Source organism: Brassica napus, chromosome C3, assembly GCF_020379485.1.
Source record: "Brassica napus cultivar Da-Ae chromosome C3, Da-Ae, whole genome shotgun sequence".
In the NCBI taxonomy this organism is placed as follows: Eukaryota; Viridiplantae; Streptophyta; class Magnoliopsida; order Brassicales; family Brassicaceae; genus Brassica; species Brassica napus.
Genome location: NC_063446.1, coordinates 5,531,143 through 5,549,259, shown reverse-complemented (window position 1 = coordinate 5,549,259; position 18,117 = coordinate 5,531,143). Strand labels below are relative to the sequence as shown.

The 18,117-nt window shown below is 35.1% G+C and overlaps 3 protein-coding genes across 3 annotated transcripts; 2 read left to right on the top strand and 1 right to left on the bottom strand.

Moving 5' to 3' along the window:
• The first annotated feature begins 1,158 nt into the window (after window positions 1-1,158).
• Window positions 1,159-2,553, top strand: LOC106385432 (protein salt-induced and EIN3/EIL1-dependent 1-like). The gene is made up of 2 exons (XM_013825348.3): window positions 1,159-1,768; window positions 1,958-2,553. The coding sequence occupies exon 2, from the start codon at window positions 2,007-2,009 to the stop codon at window positions 2,286-2,288; it is 282 nt and encodes a 93-aa protein (XP_013680802.1). The 5' UTR covers window positions 1,159-1,768; window positions 1,958-2,006; the 3' UTR covers window positions 2,289-2,553.
• Window positions 2,554-6,573: 4,020 nt separating this feature from the next.
• LOC106386952 (probable CCR4-associated factor 1 homolog 11) lies at window positions 6,574-7,983 on the top strand. The gene has a single exon (XM_013826778.3). The coding sequence runs from the start codon at window positions 7,025-7,027 to the stop codon at window positions 7,880-7,882; it is 858 nt and encodes a 285-aa protein (XP_013682232.1). The 5' UTR covers window positions 6,574-7,024; the 3' UTR covers window positions 7,883-7,983.
• LOC106386951 (transcription factor E2FB) lies at window positions 7,967-11,916 on the bottom strand. The gene is made up of 14 exons (XM_013826777.3): window positions 11,492-11,916; window positions 10,853-11,006; window positions 10,661-10,717; window positions 10,489-10,574; window positions 10,321-10,409; window positions 10,169-10,223; window positions 9,609-9,661; window positions 9,486-9,536; window positions 9,363-9,411; window positions 9,202-9,267; window positions 9,047-9,123; window positions 8,736-8,964; window positions 8,443-8,512; window positions 7,967-8,325 (listed from the first exon to the last, which is right to left on the bottom strand). The coding sequence occupies exons 1-14, from the start codon at window positions 11,666-11,668 to the stop codon at window positions 8,159-8,161; spliced, it is 1,380 nt and encodes a 459-aa protein (XP_013682231.1). The 5' UTR covers window positions 11,669-11,916; the 3' UTR covers window positions 7,967-8,158.
• Between the last annotated feature and the right edge of the window lie 6,201 nt (window positions 11,917-18,117).

Here is an 18,117-nt window from a genome sequence, read left to right as displayed (position 1 = left end):
CTGTAGAAGCCTCCACGTTCCGGAAGCTTAGCCGGCGCCGCAGAGCTGAAGAAGCCTCCACCACCCAGGAACTTTATCGGCGATGCTAGAGCTATAGGAGCCTCCGCATCCCGGAACACACAAACCCTGAACTGAAGATCGGATTAGTTCTTCATCCTCGCCATGAATCCAGAGAAAGAAGTTTTGCCAAGAGCCGAGCTCTTCCCAGGGCAAAACCCTAACCCAGATCCATTTGCATGTCGGAGAGAACTACAGATCGGAGAACACCGCACTGATACAAGAAAGAAATAAGAAGAAGGGAAGCCACCGGCGCCGGCACGCGCTCAGACGCGCAGCCGGACGCCGGGGCTAACACTTCCACACGACTCTCTCTCTTTTAAGTCCGCCCTCTTCTCCCCAAACAAAAAAGGAGAAAGCCGTTAAAACCTGCGGTGTGATTTGGTGAACCGGTGGGTGGTTTTCAGGGGGTGGTCGAGGCAGAGGTGATGATGCGGTTTGAAGCGAAGGATTTTGGCCGACATCACCTTCCTTTGGGCCTAGGGCTCATTTATTGGCCCCATGACATTTGTTGTTTGTTTAGTTGGCCCGTGTAATCTGGGTTTTGTAAGACAATGGGCTTTGCCCTTTTATCAAATAAATTCTTGGCGGGAAAAAAAAAAAACAATTTTCCTCTTCAGTTCCCATGCCATGATAATATGTTATAATATTATCATCTCTATATTTGTTTTTGTCAACACATTACTACCTTTACAAGTTCAAACTATATGGTCTCTACTAGGCCTTGGGCAAAAAACGGGAACCAAAGAACCGAACCGGAACCGAACCGAAATACCTAAAACCGGAACCGGATTGAGACCCTCACATATCTGAACGGTTTCTATATTTCTATATCCGAAATAACCGAACCAAGAACCGAACGGATACCCGAATATATAAAAATATTAATTATATATGCATATAACATATTTAAATATATATTTTTAATTTAAAAAACTATTAAAAGTATCCAAAAATAGTTGAAAATAATTTAAATATTATAAAATATCCAAACTACCCGAAAGTATCCGAAACTATCCGAAATATCTAAAGTAATCCAAAATATTCAAAAATTTTATCTAAATCATCCTAATTATTTGATGTTTTACCTTAAATAACCGATATTTTACCTGAATTACCCGAACTATCCAAACTACTCGAACCCGAATCGGAACAAAATGATAACCGATTTTTTTCTGGGTATTTTCTGGTTCCTAGTTTTACTATCCGAACCGAATCCGAAACTATCCGAACCGAATCAAACCGAAAATAGATAAAGTAGTAAATGGATCCTCTAACCCCCTATCCGAACTATCCGAAATACCCGAACCGATACCTGAAATGCCTATGCCTAGTTTCTACTCTCTCTTTCTCTCAATTTGATTTTGAATTTTCATGATCAAAATGTGAAAAAGACATAGTATCTCGTTTGTATATATCCAAATAGTATTTGGTATATAATAAATGCAATTTCAAAGCCAAAGCAACATACTCAATATATTGTATATTTTATCCCAAAACCAAATTATTGTTCAAACATCTCATTTCTATTAGTACTTTTCTTAGAAGATTATTTTGAAAGTTAGATAAAACTAATACTAGTTTTAATACACAATCAATGACACCCGCCCTCATCTTGTGTGTCTATATATAACAGCAGCCATAACATGAAGACGTCAAACTTTCTTCAACTCTTAAGAACAAGAACAATACTAGTCTTCTCTTCACCAAGGTAAGCTAGCTTTTAACCAAGATCCAAGATAATCTGTTAAAATATTTGTTATTTTATTATACTTTTTTTTCCTTTTTCATAAGACACATATATATATATATATATATAATGTTGTATAGACAAAATCACTCTTCAACAAAGATTTTCTAACGCAACCTCCGGTTTGGATTTTTTGTGTTCCTTCTTCAGATCCCTATAATATATCAGCATACATACTCTTCTTGGAAAGGCAAGAAACATGAATCAACAAGAAGCTGCGAGTACTACTCTTGAACTTGATCTGAAACTAAATATATTGGATTCGTCTTTGCCGACTGAGAGCCCATCTTCATCGTTATGTTCAGAAGAAGCTGAAGGTGGAGGAGGAGAGGCTAAATCAATGGTGGTCGTTGGCTGCCCTAATTGCATCATGTACATCATCATGACTTTGGATAGTAGTAACCCTAGATGTCCTAGATGCAACAGCCAAGTTTTGCTTGATTTTATCACAGGCTACAATACCAAGAAGAGTAGTAACTAATAAGAATATATATATCCAACTAAGAATGTATTTTTTTCTTTTCGTTTTTTTTTAAATATGTTTTCATGATTTGTTGCTACATCTTTATAGTTTGAATGAATCTACGGTGCACGGATGTGCCCACAAACCGGAATCTCTATACTTTTGTTTATAAAAACATCGTTGATTGTTTTTATCTGTATTGTTGACAATTCTTCTGTGAATATTATTAATTCTTTGTAACATGCGATTACAAAGAGACCAATAAAATTATGTCGGTCATCCATCATCAGTACCGGCCCTGAGCAGAAGCAGGAGAAAAATGTGCTTCCGGCCCAATTTAAGATATGTAAACTTTCGGCCGTATTTTATACCAAAACTTTAGTAGCTCAGTTGGTTAATCATAAGTTTATATTTAGGTAAGGTAAGTGGGTCGAATCCCTTAAAGTAATTATTATTTTATATGCTTTATTTTTAACATACAGACCATCATAAAGCTGTTTTTAGCGGGGGGGGGGGATTGTGGATGTTTATGACGTATGTATTCTCTTCAAAACAATGATATTTCAATTTTGTGTACTAGATATTTCATGACTATTGGGACATTTAATTTTATAAATGGAAAATTAGTTGTTGTTGACTTCTTGTAAGTTCAATGTACACGTACGTGACATAATTTAACATGATAAATGTGGAACAATGACATTTTTCTTTTGATTTTCTTGCACTAATTAATTGTGGCTTCAAATGATAAGTATCTGGCTATCTGCACATACATTCGTATATTTTTTTGACAGAGACATACATTCATATATATACACATCATACATCAAATAATAAATAGGTTTGGCTTACTTGTCACCAAAAGAAGAAGAAGTTGTTCTTGTTATAATGTAAAAATCTTCACCTAAACTTGCTATAAAAAAATGCATGTTGGTTTTCACATTAATGTCGGATTCAGCATTACGTGTGCTTCGTTCCTTTCCCTAACTATCAAAAGAAACAACACACGTATCGTCCAAGTTTATTTCTCACATTTTTATCATTATACTAGTCTACTTCGATCTTCAAAATTTAAATAGTTAATATGTAAAAATCATCTAACCTCTAAATTGATTAAATAAAATATGTGTATTAATCATTTAAGTTTTAATCTGTAATCGTGTTTAACCCCCATATATCTCAGGATAGGTCCACCAAGTAGAATCTAAACGTAGTCCCAATTTACTTTCTTCACATGTCTTACATTCAAAAAGGTCCCAAATTTGTTTTCGATTAAACACCTATAAAGGGTTATTCTGATAAAGCCCAATACAAAAAGTCCTGTGAATCAAGAAGTTATAAGCCTGATTTGATTTCTAGTCGTCAACAACCAGTGACTAGTAAAAATAAAAATCATTGATTGGTCTTGCAAGAAACCAGCGACCATGTTATGTTTTTTTTTGATAAACCCTATCGTGAAGGGTCTAGGTTCCTAACATTCCTTCTCAGCTCACCATGTTCCGGTCGGTTTCGGGAGGAACGCATTTAGTGTTACAGAGTGGACTGGCTATTACACTGTCTGATCCGAGTTTGGAATACCTTGACTAGTGATAAGGGGTGAACCGATCATCTGTTACGATCCACCATGTAAACTACTTGGACCGAAGCCCAAGTCCAGACTGGTCAAGTGATGATAATTTAGTTCACAGGGAAATCAAATACAGGACTGATGTGGATATACACCAAACCCCAATAAATTACCGAGCGATGGTAGCTCACGACAGAAACTGACCGAACACAGAGTTACCTTATCATTTTCTCAAGTCACGTGACAATCCTCAGTCCTCACCCTCGACTTTTTTTGCATGACATTGCCACATATACACACAAATACATATAGGATAGAGTATATACTAGTGTAATTACGATCTACACGGAAGGATCAGGTGATCATAACCAGTGGCGGAGGCAGCCACAGTATTTACTGGTGTCAAAATCAATTTTTTTTTGTTAAAATCAATTATGATTAAGTATAAATATTCAAGTATCATTATATAGTATTTAATATATTTATAAGCTACTGTAGAAAAGAAAAATCACAGTTTAAACTATCAACTAAAAGTAAATGTATTTGATTACTGAAAAAAAAATTATTATCAAAACTTAGACATTGGACAATGAGAAATGATTAGACTTGAAAAATCTTGAGTTTTAACTGGTATTCAGCAAGTATTAGAGGTGTCAGTATGCTAATCCTACAACATTTTATTAGAATTTATTGTAAAACTACAAGCAATATTTTGTTTTTCAAAAAATCACAGGGGTCAGTTGACCCCTCTCTTCAATGTACCTCCGTCACTGATCATAACTAACCAAAAGATCACGATGAATTGGTCAGGATCGTCTAGAGGATGGATTGGTATCAATATCTTGGTGAATCATTATGACTCAACTCAGTACCTCACACAGGCCTGGTCCAAATATTTCAAAATTTGTTTAAGGCCCTAAACTAATATAGAAAATATGAAAATAATAAAAATGTGCAATGTAAAATTTTAAAACATAGTCCATGTGTCCTAAGCAGGTGCTTTATGTGGCATACCTGTTAAGTCACAAAGTCATACCCTTGCCTTATCTAGATCATGATTATGTCGACGGTTATTGTGTCGTGGCCATCAAGTACTATAGAGGTCTGATGTGTTTTATTAGTAAGTGGCCAGCTAATCTCATCCCTGAATAACAAGCATTTTGTGAGTGTTTCTTCATCCTTTAGTTTCCTTAACCTGGACAAGAGAGCAAAGTTATATGCATAACTAGCATAACCAATTCTCAATGCATTGTCCAGATTCTCAGAACGTATTAATTACGTAATGTATGTCCATCCTATCAATAGAAGGGAAGTGCAATCATTATTTAAAGCGTTAGATATTCATTCCGTGTTTGTATTCTTAGCCGCAGTTACATATCCCTCGTATGTTCACTGATCTTGGTAAGTTGTAACGATAATTTAATAAAATCATAAAAACTAATCGAAATGAAATGTATTTTATAACGACTTGGGTGTGCAAACTGCAAATGCAGTGATTGGATGGACACACAGAAGTTGCGTTTGTAACAATCCGAGAGTCAAAGCGTCTCCACGACGCAATTCCAACACTTTCCCTTTCCTCGTAACTATGTCAAAACGAACCGAACCAAATATTTAAATTTTGGTCAGTTATGACCCGAAAAAAGGACCATTTCAACATCGTGCCTTTTCCTTCACGAACTTTGCAGTAGTGCGTATTTCATCATGAATTTTCAAAAAATTCAAAAATCCTATATGAACTCTCAAAATCATGCCTATATATATATTGACTGTCAAAGGTGTTAGTCAACCGTTAATTTATCAAAACAACGTCGTTTTGGATAAATCTAAAAAATCAAAATCTGCTTCTTCCTAGGTTCGAACCAAAACATTGATATGAACATATAAACCGCTAGACTAGTGTAAAATTTCTTCTTTTAGTAGTGTAAACATTAACACTTATATATACGTTTTGATTTTATCAAATAAATCTTATCAATTGTTTTTTGTTTTAATCTTATCAAGTAAATATATAATTTTTTTTTTAAAATAAAGTTTACGAAACCTTATTATTTTATAAATTTTAATTAATTACCATTTGTTTAAATATTTAATTTTATATTGTTATTTATTGTTTTAATCTTATTGTAACATTTAAAACATTTATAATAATATAAATTTATAGGTTAAATTTGACTTTATATTTCTTTTTTTTTATAATATTACAGTATATCTAAATTAGTTTTTTTATATATTTCATTTGTAATATTACAATTTTTAATAGTATTATAATATATTATAATTTGACTTTATATGTTTATTTTTAATAATACTAAAAATTAAATATTTAAATCAACAGTAATTAATTTAAATTTATAAAATAAGGTTTCGTAAAATTTATTTAAAAACATAATAATTATATATTTATTTGATAAGATTAAAACATTAAATAAATTGGTAAGATTTATTTGATAAAATCAAAACGTATATATAAGTGTTAATGTATACACTACTAAAATAAGAAAGGTACGCTAGTCTAGTGGTTAGGATGTTCATTGATGTGTTTCAGTGCTTGGGTTCAAACTTAGGAAGAAACAAATATTTGACTTTTTAGATTTATCCAAAACGACGTCATTTTGATAAATTAACGGTTGACAAAATACACACTACTGCAAAATTCGTGAAGGAAAAGAAACGATGTGTAAAGTCCATGTTGAAATATGCCATTTTTCCGTTATGACCTTATGGGTCCTATGACTATATACCAAATCGAAACTATTCTAAAAATATTTTTGGTTATAGTCATTTCAATTCGATATAGATTAGTTCAATTTTATTATTTTTATTTTTGCTCAAAGAATTTATTTTTATTTAAAGTAAAACAATTTCTACTAATATTTGAACTATATTAATTGAACTAACCAAAATTAAATTAAAAGTTTTGGATTTAACCAAAAAAATCTAAAATGTTGGTTCAGCTCGATAACAAAATTGAAAAACTGGATTAACACACCAATCCATAGTTTTTTTTTCCAGGTTCAGTTGTTTCTGATTTAACCACGAAAATCGAGCTACCGACTCCAATAAACCAGACTAACCGAGCCTGCATGCCCACTCGTCATCCTTCACTTCGCTTTTTCCCCCTACAAGCACCTATATATATATACCTAATATATCCACAGATACCTAAATAAGAAAAAGGTAATCGATGACGATGATGATCAATCCAGATGTAGATCTCATCGATCGTGGCGGATCGGTCGTGGTTCGTGAGGTCTGGGCTTACAATCTCGTCTCTGAGTTTCACCTCATCAGCGCTGTCGTCGAAGATTTCCCCTACATTTCCATGGACACGGAGTTTCCCGGCGTGATCTTCAAGGCGGAGCCAGCGATTCTCCGCCGTGGAAACCCTGGTTATCTCTACAAGCTTCTCAAATCCAACGTCGACGTCCTCAGCCTCATCCAGGTCGGCATCACTCTCTCCGACGCCGACGGAAACCTCCCGGATCTCGGCGGAGGCGTCGACGGGAGCCGCTTCATCTGGGAGTTCAATTTCCGCGACTTCGACGTGGATCGCGACGCGCACGCGGAGGATTCGATCGAGCTCCTCCGTCGCCACGGGATCGATTTCGAGCGTAACCGCAGCGAAGGGGTTGAATCGGAGAGGTTCGCGGAGCTGATGATGTCGTCGGGGCTGATCTGCAACGAGTCGGTGAGCTGGGTGACGTTCCACAGCGCGTACGATTTCGGTTACCTCGTGAAGATCCTCACGCGCCGGGAGCTTCCGAGTTCGCTGCGAGACTTTCTCCGGTTGCTCAGAGCGTTTTTCGGGGAGCGAGTGTACGACGTGAAGCACATGATGAAGTTCTGCGAGCGGAGATTGTACGGCGGTTTGGACCGGTTGGCTCGGTCGCTTGAGGTAAACCGGAAGGTTGGTAAATGTCATCAGGCCGGTTCGGATAGTTTGCTGACGTGGCATGCGTTCCAGAGGATGAGGGACTTGTACTTCGCTGAGCATGGGCCGGAGAAACACGCTGGTGTTTTGTACGGTTTAGAGGTCTTTTGAAGAGGCGGCTATTGGAATTGAATTAATTAACTTCAATTTAATCATTGTAGTTAATGTTAAACCGTTTATAAACTAGTTGGGTTATTTGGTTTTCTATTTTATTTTTCGATTAACTGAAATCTAACCGGACCAAATGAAATAAGGTTGGTTTCTAAGTTGCATTTACTACTACTATATACAACATAACTCTGGATACTCTCAAATCGGATTCTATATACAACAGATATATGGTGGTGCTTGAAATGTGGTATGATGGTGACTTCAGCTACCTGTAGATCACGTAGCAGTGGATTGTTCTCGTTTTGGGCACGATGGAGTCTGTGGCTGTTCCTGGGTTGTGTTGCTTGTTCCAGCGCCTTGATCATATGAAACCATCTGGTAGTTCCAGTTTGGTCCAGCGCCTTGATGAAATGAAAGCATCTGATTGTTCCAGTTCGGTCCAGCTGATGATAATAGTTAAAGGAGGTTTAAACAGATAATATTTGTGGACGAAAAATCTCAAAAGCTCAAAGAAAAATTTATATCAAAGCAGAGTGAGAGAGTAAAGGAATCAAGGATACATTCGTTAGGCCACATGTCTGTGATGCTGACTTCGCCTACCTCTGACCGAAGCCAGTAGTCTACATCCATCTGTGCATCATGTACCATTCAGATAATTAATGAGTTAAGCTTTGAAAATCTGACTTGCAGATTTATATATTAAAAAAGTTTTTCCCCTATCACAAGGGCCAAAAGCCGAGCCTGACTTTATCGATATGATCTTTGTCAATTACTTTCCTGGCTATATATTCTGAAGTTTGCAGACTGATTACGCATGAAACAATTGAAATCTGAAGAAGAAGTTGGGACTTACATCCAAATCTGGAGGTACAATCTTCATGATACCATCAACAAAGTCCTGAGATTCCATGTCGGAGTAAACTCGTTGTGTATCATCAACTTCCTGCGTTTCAATGTTTTTTACGGTGCTGTCCTCCTTCACCGGCACCCCTACATCTTGGTTCTCAGGGACACCAGAAGTTGATGGAACATTTGAAGGTTCATCAACATTGGGAATGTCCTCAAATCTCTCTTCGAATTGACTTAAAAACAATCACAAATGTCGACACTTCAATTTCATAAATCTATCGATGGCAAGCATAACCCTTGAGGGCAGGGATTTACCTGACTAGATACACGTCTATTGGTCCCATTGTGCTTCTCAGAATTATTCTGTATCTCCTCTGAGGATAACCACCAGCCTGATTGATGAAGAGATAAGTTGTGTAAGTAGTTACAAACATTGTATCGTTAATTTGTTTATGTGCTCTTAAGCATACCTCATCAGGATCTGGCACCTCAAGAGTTGTTCCATGCGGTGCCTTTACAGCGATAAGCGTCTTATTCTAAAATAGGCATGAGAGACACCACAAAATCAGTATTCCCAGTTAGGAAAATGTAGGTGAAAGAGAAATACGTAGTTATTAGAAGGAGACCCGACCTGGAAGCATGGTAGGTTCTTAATGTCGTCTTCAGAAACAAACAGAAACCTAAAAGTTGGAAGAGTCAGAGCAAATAGATTGTAATGTACCTTTCGCTAGGAGAAATAGCAGGAGAAGCTTACCTTTTATTATTTTCATCCTCGCTCAAGCTTGTTAATCTTTCTTGTGATTCCCTGCAACCAGGTTGATGCTCAATAAGTTACAAGAACAGCAGAAAACAAAAAGGAAATAATCTACGAGAATACCTGATTTGGTCATCTAATTTGGCCTCCTCAGCTGAGAGGTTTTGTATTTCATCCTATACGAGAATCAACGGATAACTAAACGTCAAACTACAACTGGTAATGGAAATATGAATAATCCCAACAGTTTTGCAAACAGAAGATGAAACAAGGAATAAATGAATGACCGATATAAAAGAAAAATTGCAGTAACCAACTATTCATTTATTCACACTGGTGGCGTACTTGGACTGTATGAGAAACATAAACAAAATCCCATCATTCTAATGTACTAGTAGGGGAGTACATGATGGAGTTTCTGTTTACAGTGTTTGTGGTGCATTTACTAGTATCCTAGTTACCCACCACCCCACCCCACCCCCTACTCCAACAGTCTAGATCTCAAAGAAAAGGTATAACAAGAACTATACTCATGCGGACTCATACGATGTTCAAGAAGGCAATGTGAATTAACATATACCCACGTAAAAACTATTATAAAACTGGTGACATCGCACAAGATAGTTTGCAGTGGAACATCAGAACTTGTGACAGGTAAATGAATACATAAGAATGTTCTATACCTGTAGGTTAGCTATGTTTTCCATTGTTTCTCCTGGTTTTGAGACATCGAGACCCCTAAAACAAACAAAGGAAAATTCAGAAAACCGTGACTCACACGTGAGGCATCAAATCAAAGGAATCCAAGATTTTGATATTCGGATGACATGCTTACTTCCACTGAATCCTGTTCTTGAGCGTCTTCTCAATCAAACCTATTCCTTCTAACACATTGGTAATATCGTATATCCTTCTCTTTTGTACCTGCATCAACAGAAACATGAGTTAAGATTTGACGGGAAGTAATACATCAAGAGGGCAGTTACGAGTTTGAATACGTCACCTCTAACGTATCAGCTGCTTTGTTCAGATCAAGAATTCCATCCTCTGCTTGTTTTATCAAATTGATAAATTTCTTTGTCAAAAGACCTGAATTAGATTAGATCATTAAAAACAGATTTCTTTTCGAAAATACTTTCAGTCAAACACTAGTTTGTGCAAAATAAATTATTTACCTAGCGAACTATCATACCGACAAGAACCAGCCTGTGCAATGTTATTTCCAGGAGAACCTGCCAAAACAAAAAGATCCTTCTCACTACACTGCAGTTATCTCAGAGCACATAAGTAATTATTTATCATTGGTCTACTAACAGTCGCCTCTGTTGATAGAAAAAATATACAGAACATTTCAGGCCACCACTCACCTGCATTAAAACCAGAAGCTTGTATTCCAGTTTTGTTAGACTTCACAGACCTAGAAGATTTCTCGGCCTTCCCTCCTTTCCCTGTTACAGGTGTTTGCAGAACACCTGCATTCATTTCACTGGGCTCATATATCTGGTTTACCAAATCCGTCAGCTGCCAACAATAAATAAAGATAAACAATTATACAGTTAAATACACCAAATTTGGAAAACCTTTAAACAGATGAACAACAGGAAGCTGACACCACCAAAATAATCCTGAATCAGTAGAGAAGAAACAACTTTTGATTCCAATAAACCTTATCCTACCAGGCATCACACTGTGACTCGGCTGAGTTCAAAAGCATATAAGCAAACCATAGATTCCAAGGGCAACATAGCAACAAAATCTACTCTAAATAGCAAAGTAAATGAGCACCACAAACCCTAGACCAATCAAACTAAAGTAGCCATCCCTACACAATAATTACTTGCAATGCTAAATCCATATAGAGCCCAATCGAAGAGTTTAAACGCCATTTCACCGCCGGAGTCACAAAAATTCTCATCGGAGTTTTATACAATCAAGCCTCAAAATCGAAAATCTTGAATTGTAACGACAGCTTCAAAATTCACAGCCGAAACTGACAGTATACTTACAGAGGGTTTGATAACAATCGCCTCGGAGACCTGATCAGGACCTCCGCGACTCTCCGCCGGTTCAAACCGGTGATACTCTCCCGGGGCAACAAGCGGAGGCTTCATAGAAGCTGCAGAAGGATGATGCTGCCGCTTAGGAGGTTGATGTTGCTCGGGCTCTTGCTGAGAGTCCGACATGGGAGCGAATCTCGAAAATCTCTCAACCGCGAAAACGAAACGGCGAAAGCAAATCTCTGGAAATTCGGATCTCCGACGAGTAGAGATCCGAAGAGGTTTGGGGGAGGCAGATCTGCGGCTGAGGTTGCGGAGAATCGGGGGAAGAGAATGTGAGCAGATCGGCGAAACGAAAAAAAAGCGGGAGAGAAGAAAAAAAAGAAAGAGACGGTGGAAGAAAACGAGGGAATGAGTTGCGTTTGGTTCAGATACTGATGTGGAGGGAAGCGCACGAGTAACATAATCTTTCTTTTTTACTCCCTAACCAACGAATAATCTTTTTGAGATTATCCCCTCCTTTTTGTATATATTTATATATTTTCTGTTTACATATTAGTAAAAAAGTTCCTTCATCAAGTAAATTAATAGTAAAAATTAATGTTGATTTATTATGCTATTACATAGTATAAAAATATTATATAGATAATTTTACAATCAACAGTTTTGCATATATGTTTATGACCAAAATCAGGTTTTCTACCTACTTCATTATTAAATATAATTTGCAAATTTCATTAATCTACATAATTACTGATAAATTAATTTTTAGCATTCAAAATTCATACTTTTTGGTGTGAAATCATTAATAAACACCAGTTTCATAGTCTCCGCGGAGACAATGATGATGCTTGGATGGGATTTTGATGTTTGTTTTGTGAATATTTTTTTGTTCGGGTTTTAACCGAAAATGGTCAGGATTGAAATTTGTAAATCTTCCAGCATGATTGAATTGATATAAAAATGATTAGGAATTCATATGCTTTTGATATTTCCATATATTATTTTAGATGATGTTATCGAGTATTTGTGTTATTAGTGCTTTCATGTTCAAGAGTTGTGGTTTATGGTGTTGTTATTATCTAATTAGTAGGTTGTTAGTATATTATTGTTAAATAGTTGAATGACATTAAAAATAAAATGGTTTTTAAGATGTTTACAAACTATACAAAAAAACATACTTTAATGGATAGAAAAGAGAAAGAGGGATCATGCTTGTTTAAGGCTTGTACGGAATGTTTAGGGGTTAATATTTATTAGTGAATAAAGAATTTTATTTATTAGTGAATAATTTTTTTTATTTACAGATAAGAATGCTTAACAAATTGAATTGTATCTGTATTTCCATATTTTATTTCTTGTACGATTTAATCGGATCTTTACGTTATTAACGATTTCATGACCGTAGATAGTAAAACTTAGGTAGTTGTTAATATAAAACTCTAATATTGGAACGTAAAACAGTTTTTTTCCAAAAGAAAGTTAATTAGTTTTTTTTTAAATGTGTCATGACATGTTTTTGAAAATATATAATTGTAGTATAGTTTCTTTTAGACAGATTAATAATGATATAATTTCATATAATTATATAGTTGTATGCCTATTTCATTCGTAGTTTTTTTATACTCCCTCTGTTTCATATTAAGTGACGTTTTAGATTTGTGCACACGGATTAAGGAAACAATTAATTTTGCATGTTTTCTGTATAAAAACACAATTACCTATACACCTAACCATATTTCAACCAATAGAAAAATAAATAACAGAATAAAATTAATAAATTTTGCATTGAAAACCGAAAACGACACTTATTTTGTAACAAATTTTTTTCTCTAAAACGACATTTAATATGAAACGGAGGGAGTATTTGGTAAAAATATTGTGGATAGTTTAAAAATGGGAATGGTGGACTAAAAAGGTTAAAGTGGTATAGGTTTATTTTCAAACACAATGAAAACGTAATAGCTGGGTTTTAAATGTTTGGGCTTGAAAATCGGTGGGTCTTGAGTCACAATTTAGGTCTGAAACTGGAAAAACAGTTTAATCTCCTTTTTTTTCCTCATCATCGACAGCTTCACAAGTTCTTGCGATCCTGGCCTGATTGCATTTTCAGTGTGTGAGTTTGTAAAATTATAGTTATTCTAAAGCGTCATGGAAAAGAGATTTGCTCACCTCAGCTAAGGCTTTCTATGCCGCATTCCTTGCTCAGTGCTCATTTGTTGCTTTGTTGTTCTCAGAGCCTAAAATAAAAATGTTTGAATTTGTTAATTGAGTTTGACAGTTAAATAAATTGATTATCAAGCTTCATGTGTTTCCCTTACTACCATAGATTTATCTTAAATTTCCAATAGATAAATTTTGAATAAAACATAACTTACAAAAAATACTAACGAACAAAAATCATCAAATAATGAAAGAGAAGACAAAAAAGATAAAGTTCTTTTGGCCAATTAGATCCATTAAACCACAAAATAAACAATAACTATTAAATATACTAAACACATAAACTACATTAAAATTCTAACTAAATTTATATAATAATTAATTAAAAGAAATATTAAACTTTTTGACCAATAAAAAACATATAAAAGGATAACCTTATGAATTGTTGGATTAATCTAAATCTAAGGGTGCAGATTTATTCTTCTCTCTTTCTCTCTGCAGACACATATTCCTCATTCTCTTCTCTCTTTTTTTGGTATGAATCTTCTCTTCCTCTTATTTTTTACTATTTTTTTCATATTTGATCAACAGAAAACATAAGAAGATGATAATGGAGTTGAAGAATACGGAGATTCGCTGGTGACGAAGCTCTGGAGGCTCTCCAGAGACGAATCCACGGCGGAGTTCAAGGTCGACTTCACGCCATCATCTCACATGTGCTCAAGCTCAACGTCACACCATCTTCGCAATCTCGTCGTCACGCCATCGGCTCGAGTTCGCCGTCAATCTAGCCTAACAGAGAGGAGGAAGATTCTTCCCAAATTTCCATTATTCTTTTTCATTTCTTGCTCCTTTAATCTGCCGACGCATGGATCTGATATGTTTTTGATGGTGAGATTTAATGTTCTTTTGTGGGTTTGGTACCTAGAAGATCTGAAAGTTGAACCGAAGATCTGCATATAATCTAACGGTTTAAAAAGCCTTCGACAAAAAAAAAACTACGCAGCTGATATCACTGAATATGCCTTCAAATTGAAATATTCAAGTTTTAAAAAGATCCTACCCTTGCTTCTTATATATTTTCATCATTTTATTCTCAGGGCATAATGAAGCAACTGTTTTTGTGCTTCGAACGACATCAGATCTCTTTTTTTCTAGTTCAACTCACTCACGCTGAAATGCACGATAAGTCGAAATTGAACAGTCTGCTGATATTACCGACTTTCGTTGCTCTGTATTCTCCCTAAAGTTGCAACCAGTAGAGGAATCGTTGAGAGTTTTAGAGATGAAGGGTTGCTTTGTTTAAGATGAAGTATATATAAGGAGGATTTAAGGAGGTGTCACGAATCGAAACCATTAATAATGAATTTATTTAAGATGGGGAAATGGAGAAATTGACGAAGAGAAGTTGTTTCTTACTTTCTTGGAAACTCAAGAGTCAAAACTCATTTATCATAACATAATATCGAACCTTTTTATTTTTTTGAAGAAGCTCATTTATCATTATAATATGATATAATATCGAAAAAAATGAAAAAATAATAATTTATTTTGAGTGAGACCCATATAATATGGCAGCTGCGTGGTTTGAACCCACAAACTGGCGGACTTAATTAGAAGCCTTAGGGCATGATTATCGGCTGAGACATTTTTTGGTCCTTAATTTTTTTTTTTTATTGATTTAAAAAAAAAATTAAATGATGAACCAATTGCGGACCGCCACGTGTCAGTGGGGCCTGCAAACAGTTAGGGACAACCCTTGGGACGTTTCTTAATTAGGGACATTTGAGCAAAGTTCTTAGAAAAATGTGGTGGACCCCACACAAAAAAAAACACTAAGGACCAATGTTGGGATTACCAATAATCATGCCCTTAGACCACTTGGTTAAAGTGTATTTTATTGTTCATAGCCTTCTTACCAAGATTATGAGCTTTTAAAAAATAAATGTTGGGCCCACAAACCTGCGGCGACGGGAGAGCCTTGAAATTGCTTCATTATAATGTTGATTACCGCTGAAATTAGAGAACTTCCACGATAAAGTTAATAAAGTTATGCAATCTAAATTTTGGGTACAGTTTTATTGTGTTCAGTGCAGTACGAATCTAATCTGCATATCGGGAAAAAGAGCTGTACAGATGGTGGTTGTCAGTAAAAAATGATGCTGGATAAATTGGATTTATTCGTGAGTTTATCAAACTGTCACATCCGTTACACGCGTTAAGCGTGAGCGATTATCTGTCAAGCATATTATATTTTGCTGAATAATATTCATGTAGCACATATGTAAACAGGATAATACAACAGTTGATACAGTATTTACATATTGTTTCCTTATTAAAGGGAGAATTTACTAATGCTGGTTTCTTTGATTAATGTACCAAGTTTTGGTTTGGTTTATGAATCATCTTTTATTGGTTATAGAGAAATATCGAACCAGTAATTACATAATCAAACCGGTAAGCCCTTGGAACAGGCTAAACCATAAAGCCTCTACACTCTAGTTTGAATTTATCTCACAATTGGTAACTTTAATAATAAAATGATAGGCTGACCAAGAACCACAGATGAACACTGGTGGAATCTTGACCCAAAAAATTAATCACTAAGAATCCAATTAAATGCAACTCATGGAATTTTTGGCATTGATAGAGATGAACATGGTATTACTTATGTGGATTTGAACCACCAAGACAACCAACCGAGTCTATATAGGGAACAGTCGTTATATGAATTCAGACACTTAAATCTCATTTGGCTGCTACGAATTTTTAAACACACAAGCTCAGGTATGAGTAAGCAAAAGAGACACTGAGACTTTGAAAGCTTGACATGATTTCAGGTATATTACGAAACTAGAAGCTTATTTTAATTTATCTATGGAAGAAGAACAAATAAAAGAAGCCCATAGACAAATTGGAAAAAAAATAACATGAAGATTAGGAAATTAGAAGCTTATTTTAGAAGCGGTGTATATGCAGCATTTGATGGGAATAGAAGGAGTCATGGAGGATCATGTGGAAGAGATAACAGAGGCTGTGAGGGAGATGATGAAGCCATCCAATAGAGATGCTCATGATACTAAGCCAAAGCCAAACTTCTCCGAGAGAGAGCTCTCCTTTCGTCTCAAGCTCATTCCTGAGTTGATACAACACTGAACTCTTAACTCAGTTAGTTACATATTAGGATATGTTGTTTTCCCAAAAACTGACAATGTGGGGATGGATGCTACTATCGTGAGAGCCCAAATGTTATAGATTGATATCAGTACTACCATCACCAAGTTACACTTTTGATTGATGAATCTAATTGTGTAAAAAAAAAATATTCAAAATGTGTAATGCAAGAATGACATTTAATCTTCTCATTGTTCTCATGGGGTCACAGTTTGCATCTTATATCTCCAGCTTCATCATAACTGGGAACCAATGTCAGGTGGATTCACATCTTCAGCATCGAAGGCCATTGGAAAAGGAGTATTTCAGTGTTTGTAGAAACGGTACAATGAAAGAACTATCTATAATATTAAATAAATTAGATAATCATAATAAAATATCTATAAATATTTTAGTTTAATTCTGGGTGTTTTTAAAATTATCAATTTTTAACAAAATAAGTTAACGGAGTTAATCTCCGTGTATATTCTCTGTTAAGTTCATATAATGTCGTTTTGAAATTAAAATGTTGTTCCTCAAGAAAATTGAACCAATGACCAAAACTACACTTGTTGCAAAGCTAAACCACTATATCACTTACAATTCCGTTAACTTTAATAAATACTAATAGTTATTATTATTAGACTTCCTAATCATCTTCTCCCAACCAAAATCTCTATTTATTTCTGAATCTAAAAATTACATAATTTAATTTGCTTTGTTACAAGACGAAATATAAGTCTAGTTTGTTTTTATTTTCTCAAATCGATCCCTCCTTGTATATAGAGAAATGAGAGAGACCTCGTCAAGTGGTCTTTCATGGTGGCCTATGGTACTCTTTGCTTCGTTTGTCCTACATTTCGTCCTAGGTTCTTCTTCTCCAACATAATTTTAGATCTAGAAATAAATTAGGAATTTAAGTTGGGAGAAGATGATTTGAGGTTTAACAATAATTTATCAAAGTTAGCATAACAAGTGGTTTAGCTACAGAACAAGTGTAGCTTTGGTCATGGGTCCAATTCTATTGAAGAACAGTTTTTTTTTTTAATTTCAAAACGAAGTATGAACATAACAGGGATTATACACAGAGATAACCCCATAATTATTCTAATGACGTTTTAAAAATGGTTTAGTCAAAATATATTAGAGACTAAAACGGCCAATCATGATAATTAAGTTGAAGTTTTAAATGGTACACGAGAAAGTTCATGTTTTTTTTTCAACCAAATTTGAAAGTCGTTAATAAACTGGTTAAACCATGTAACACACACACCCTCTAGTTTGATTTTATCTCACATTTAGAAAATTTATTAATAAAA

Excerpts from the sequence above, each read along its gene's own strand:
- LOC106385432 (XM_013825348.3), top strand. The coding sequence starts at position 2,007 with ATGAATCAACAAGAAGCTGCGAGTACTACTCTTGAACTTGATCTGAAA.
- LOC106386952 (XM_013826778.3), top strand. The coding sequence starts at position 7,025 with ATGACGATGATGATCAATCCAGATGTAGATCTCATCGATCGTGGCGGA.
- LOC106386951 (XM_013826777.3), bottom strand. The coding sequence starts at position 11,668 with ATGTCGGACTCTCAGCAAGAGCCCGAGCAACATCAACCTCCTAAGCGG. Across the intron at positions 9,662-10,168 it reads AAAACATAGCTAACCTACAG|GATGAAATACAAAACCTCTC; the intron begins GTATAGAACATT and ends ATTCTCGTATAG. Across the intron at positions 8,326-8,442 it reads AGACATGTGGCCTAACGAAT|CTGGACCGAACTGGAACAAT; the intron begins GTATCCTTGATT and ends TATTATCATCAG.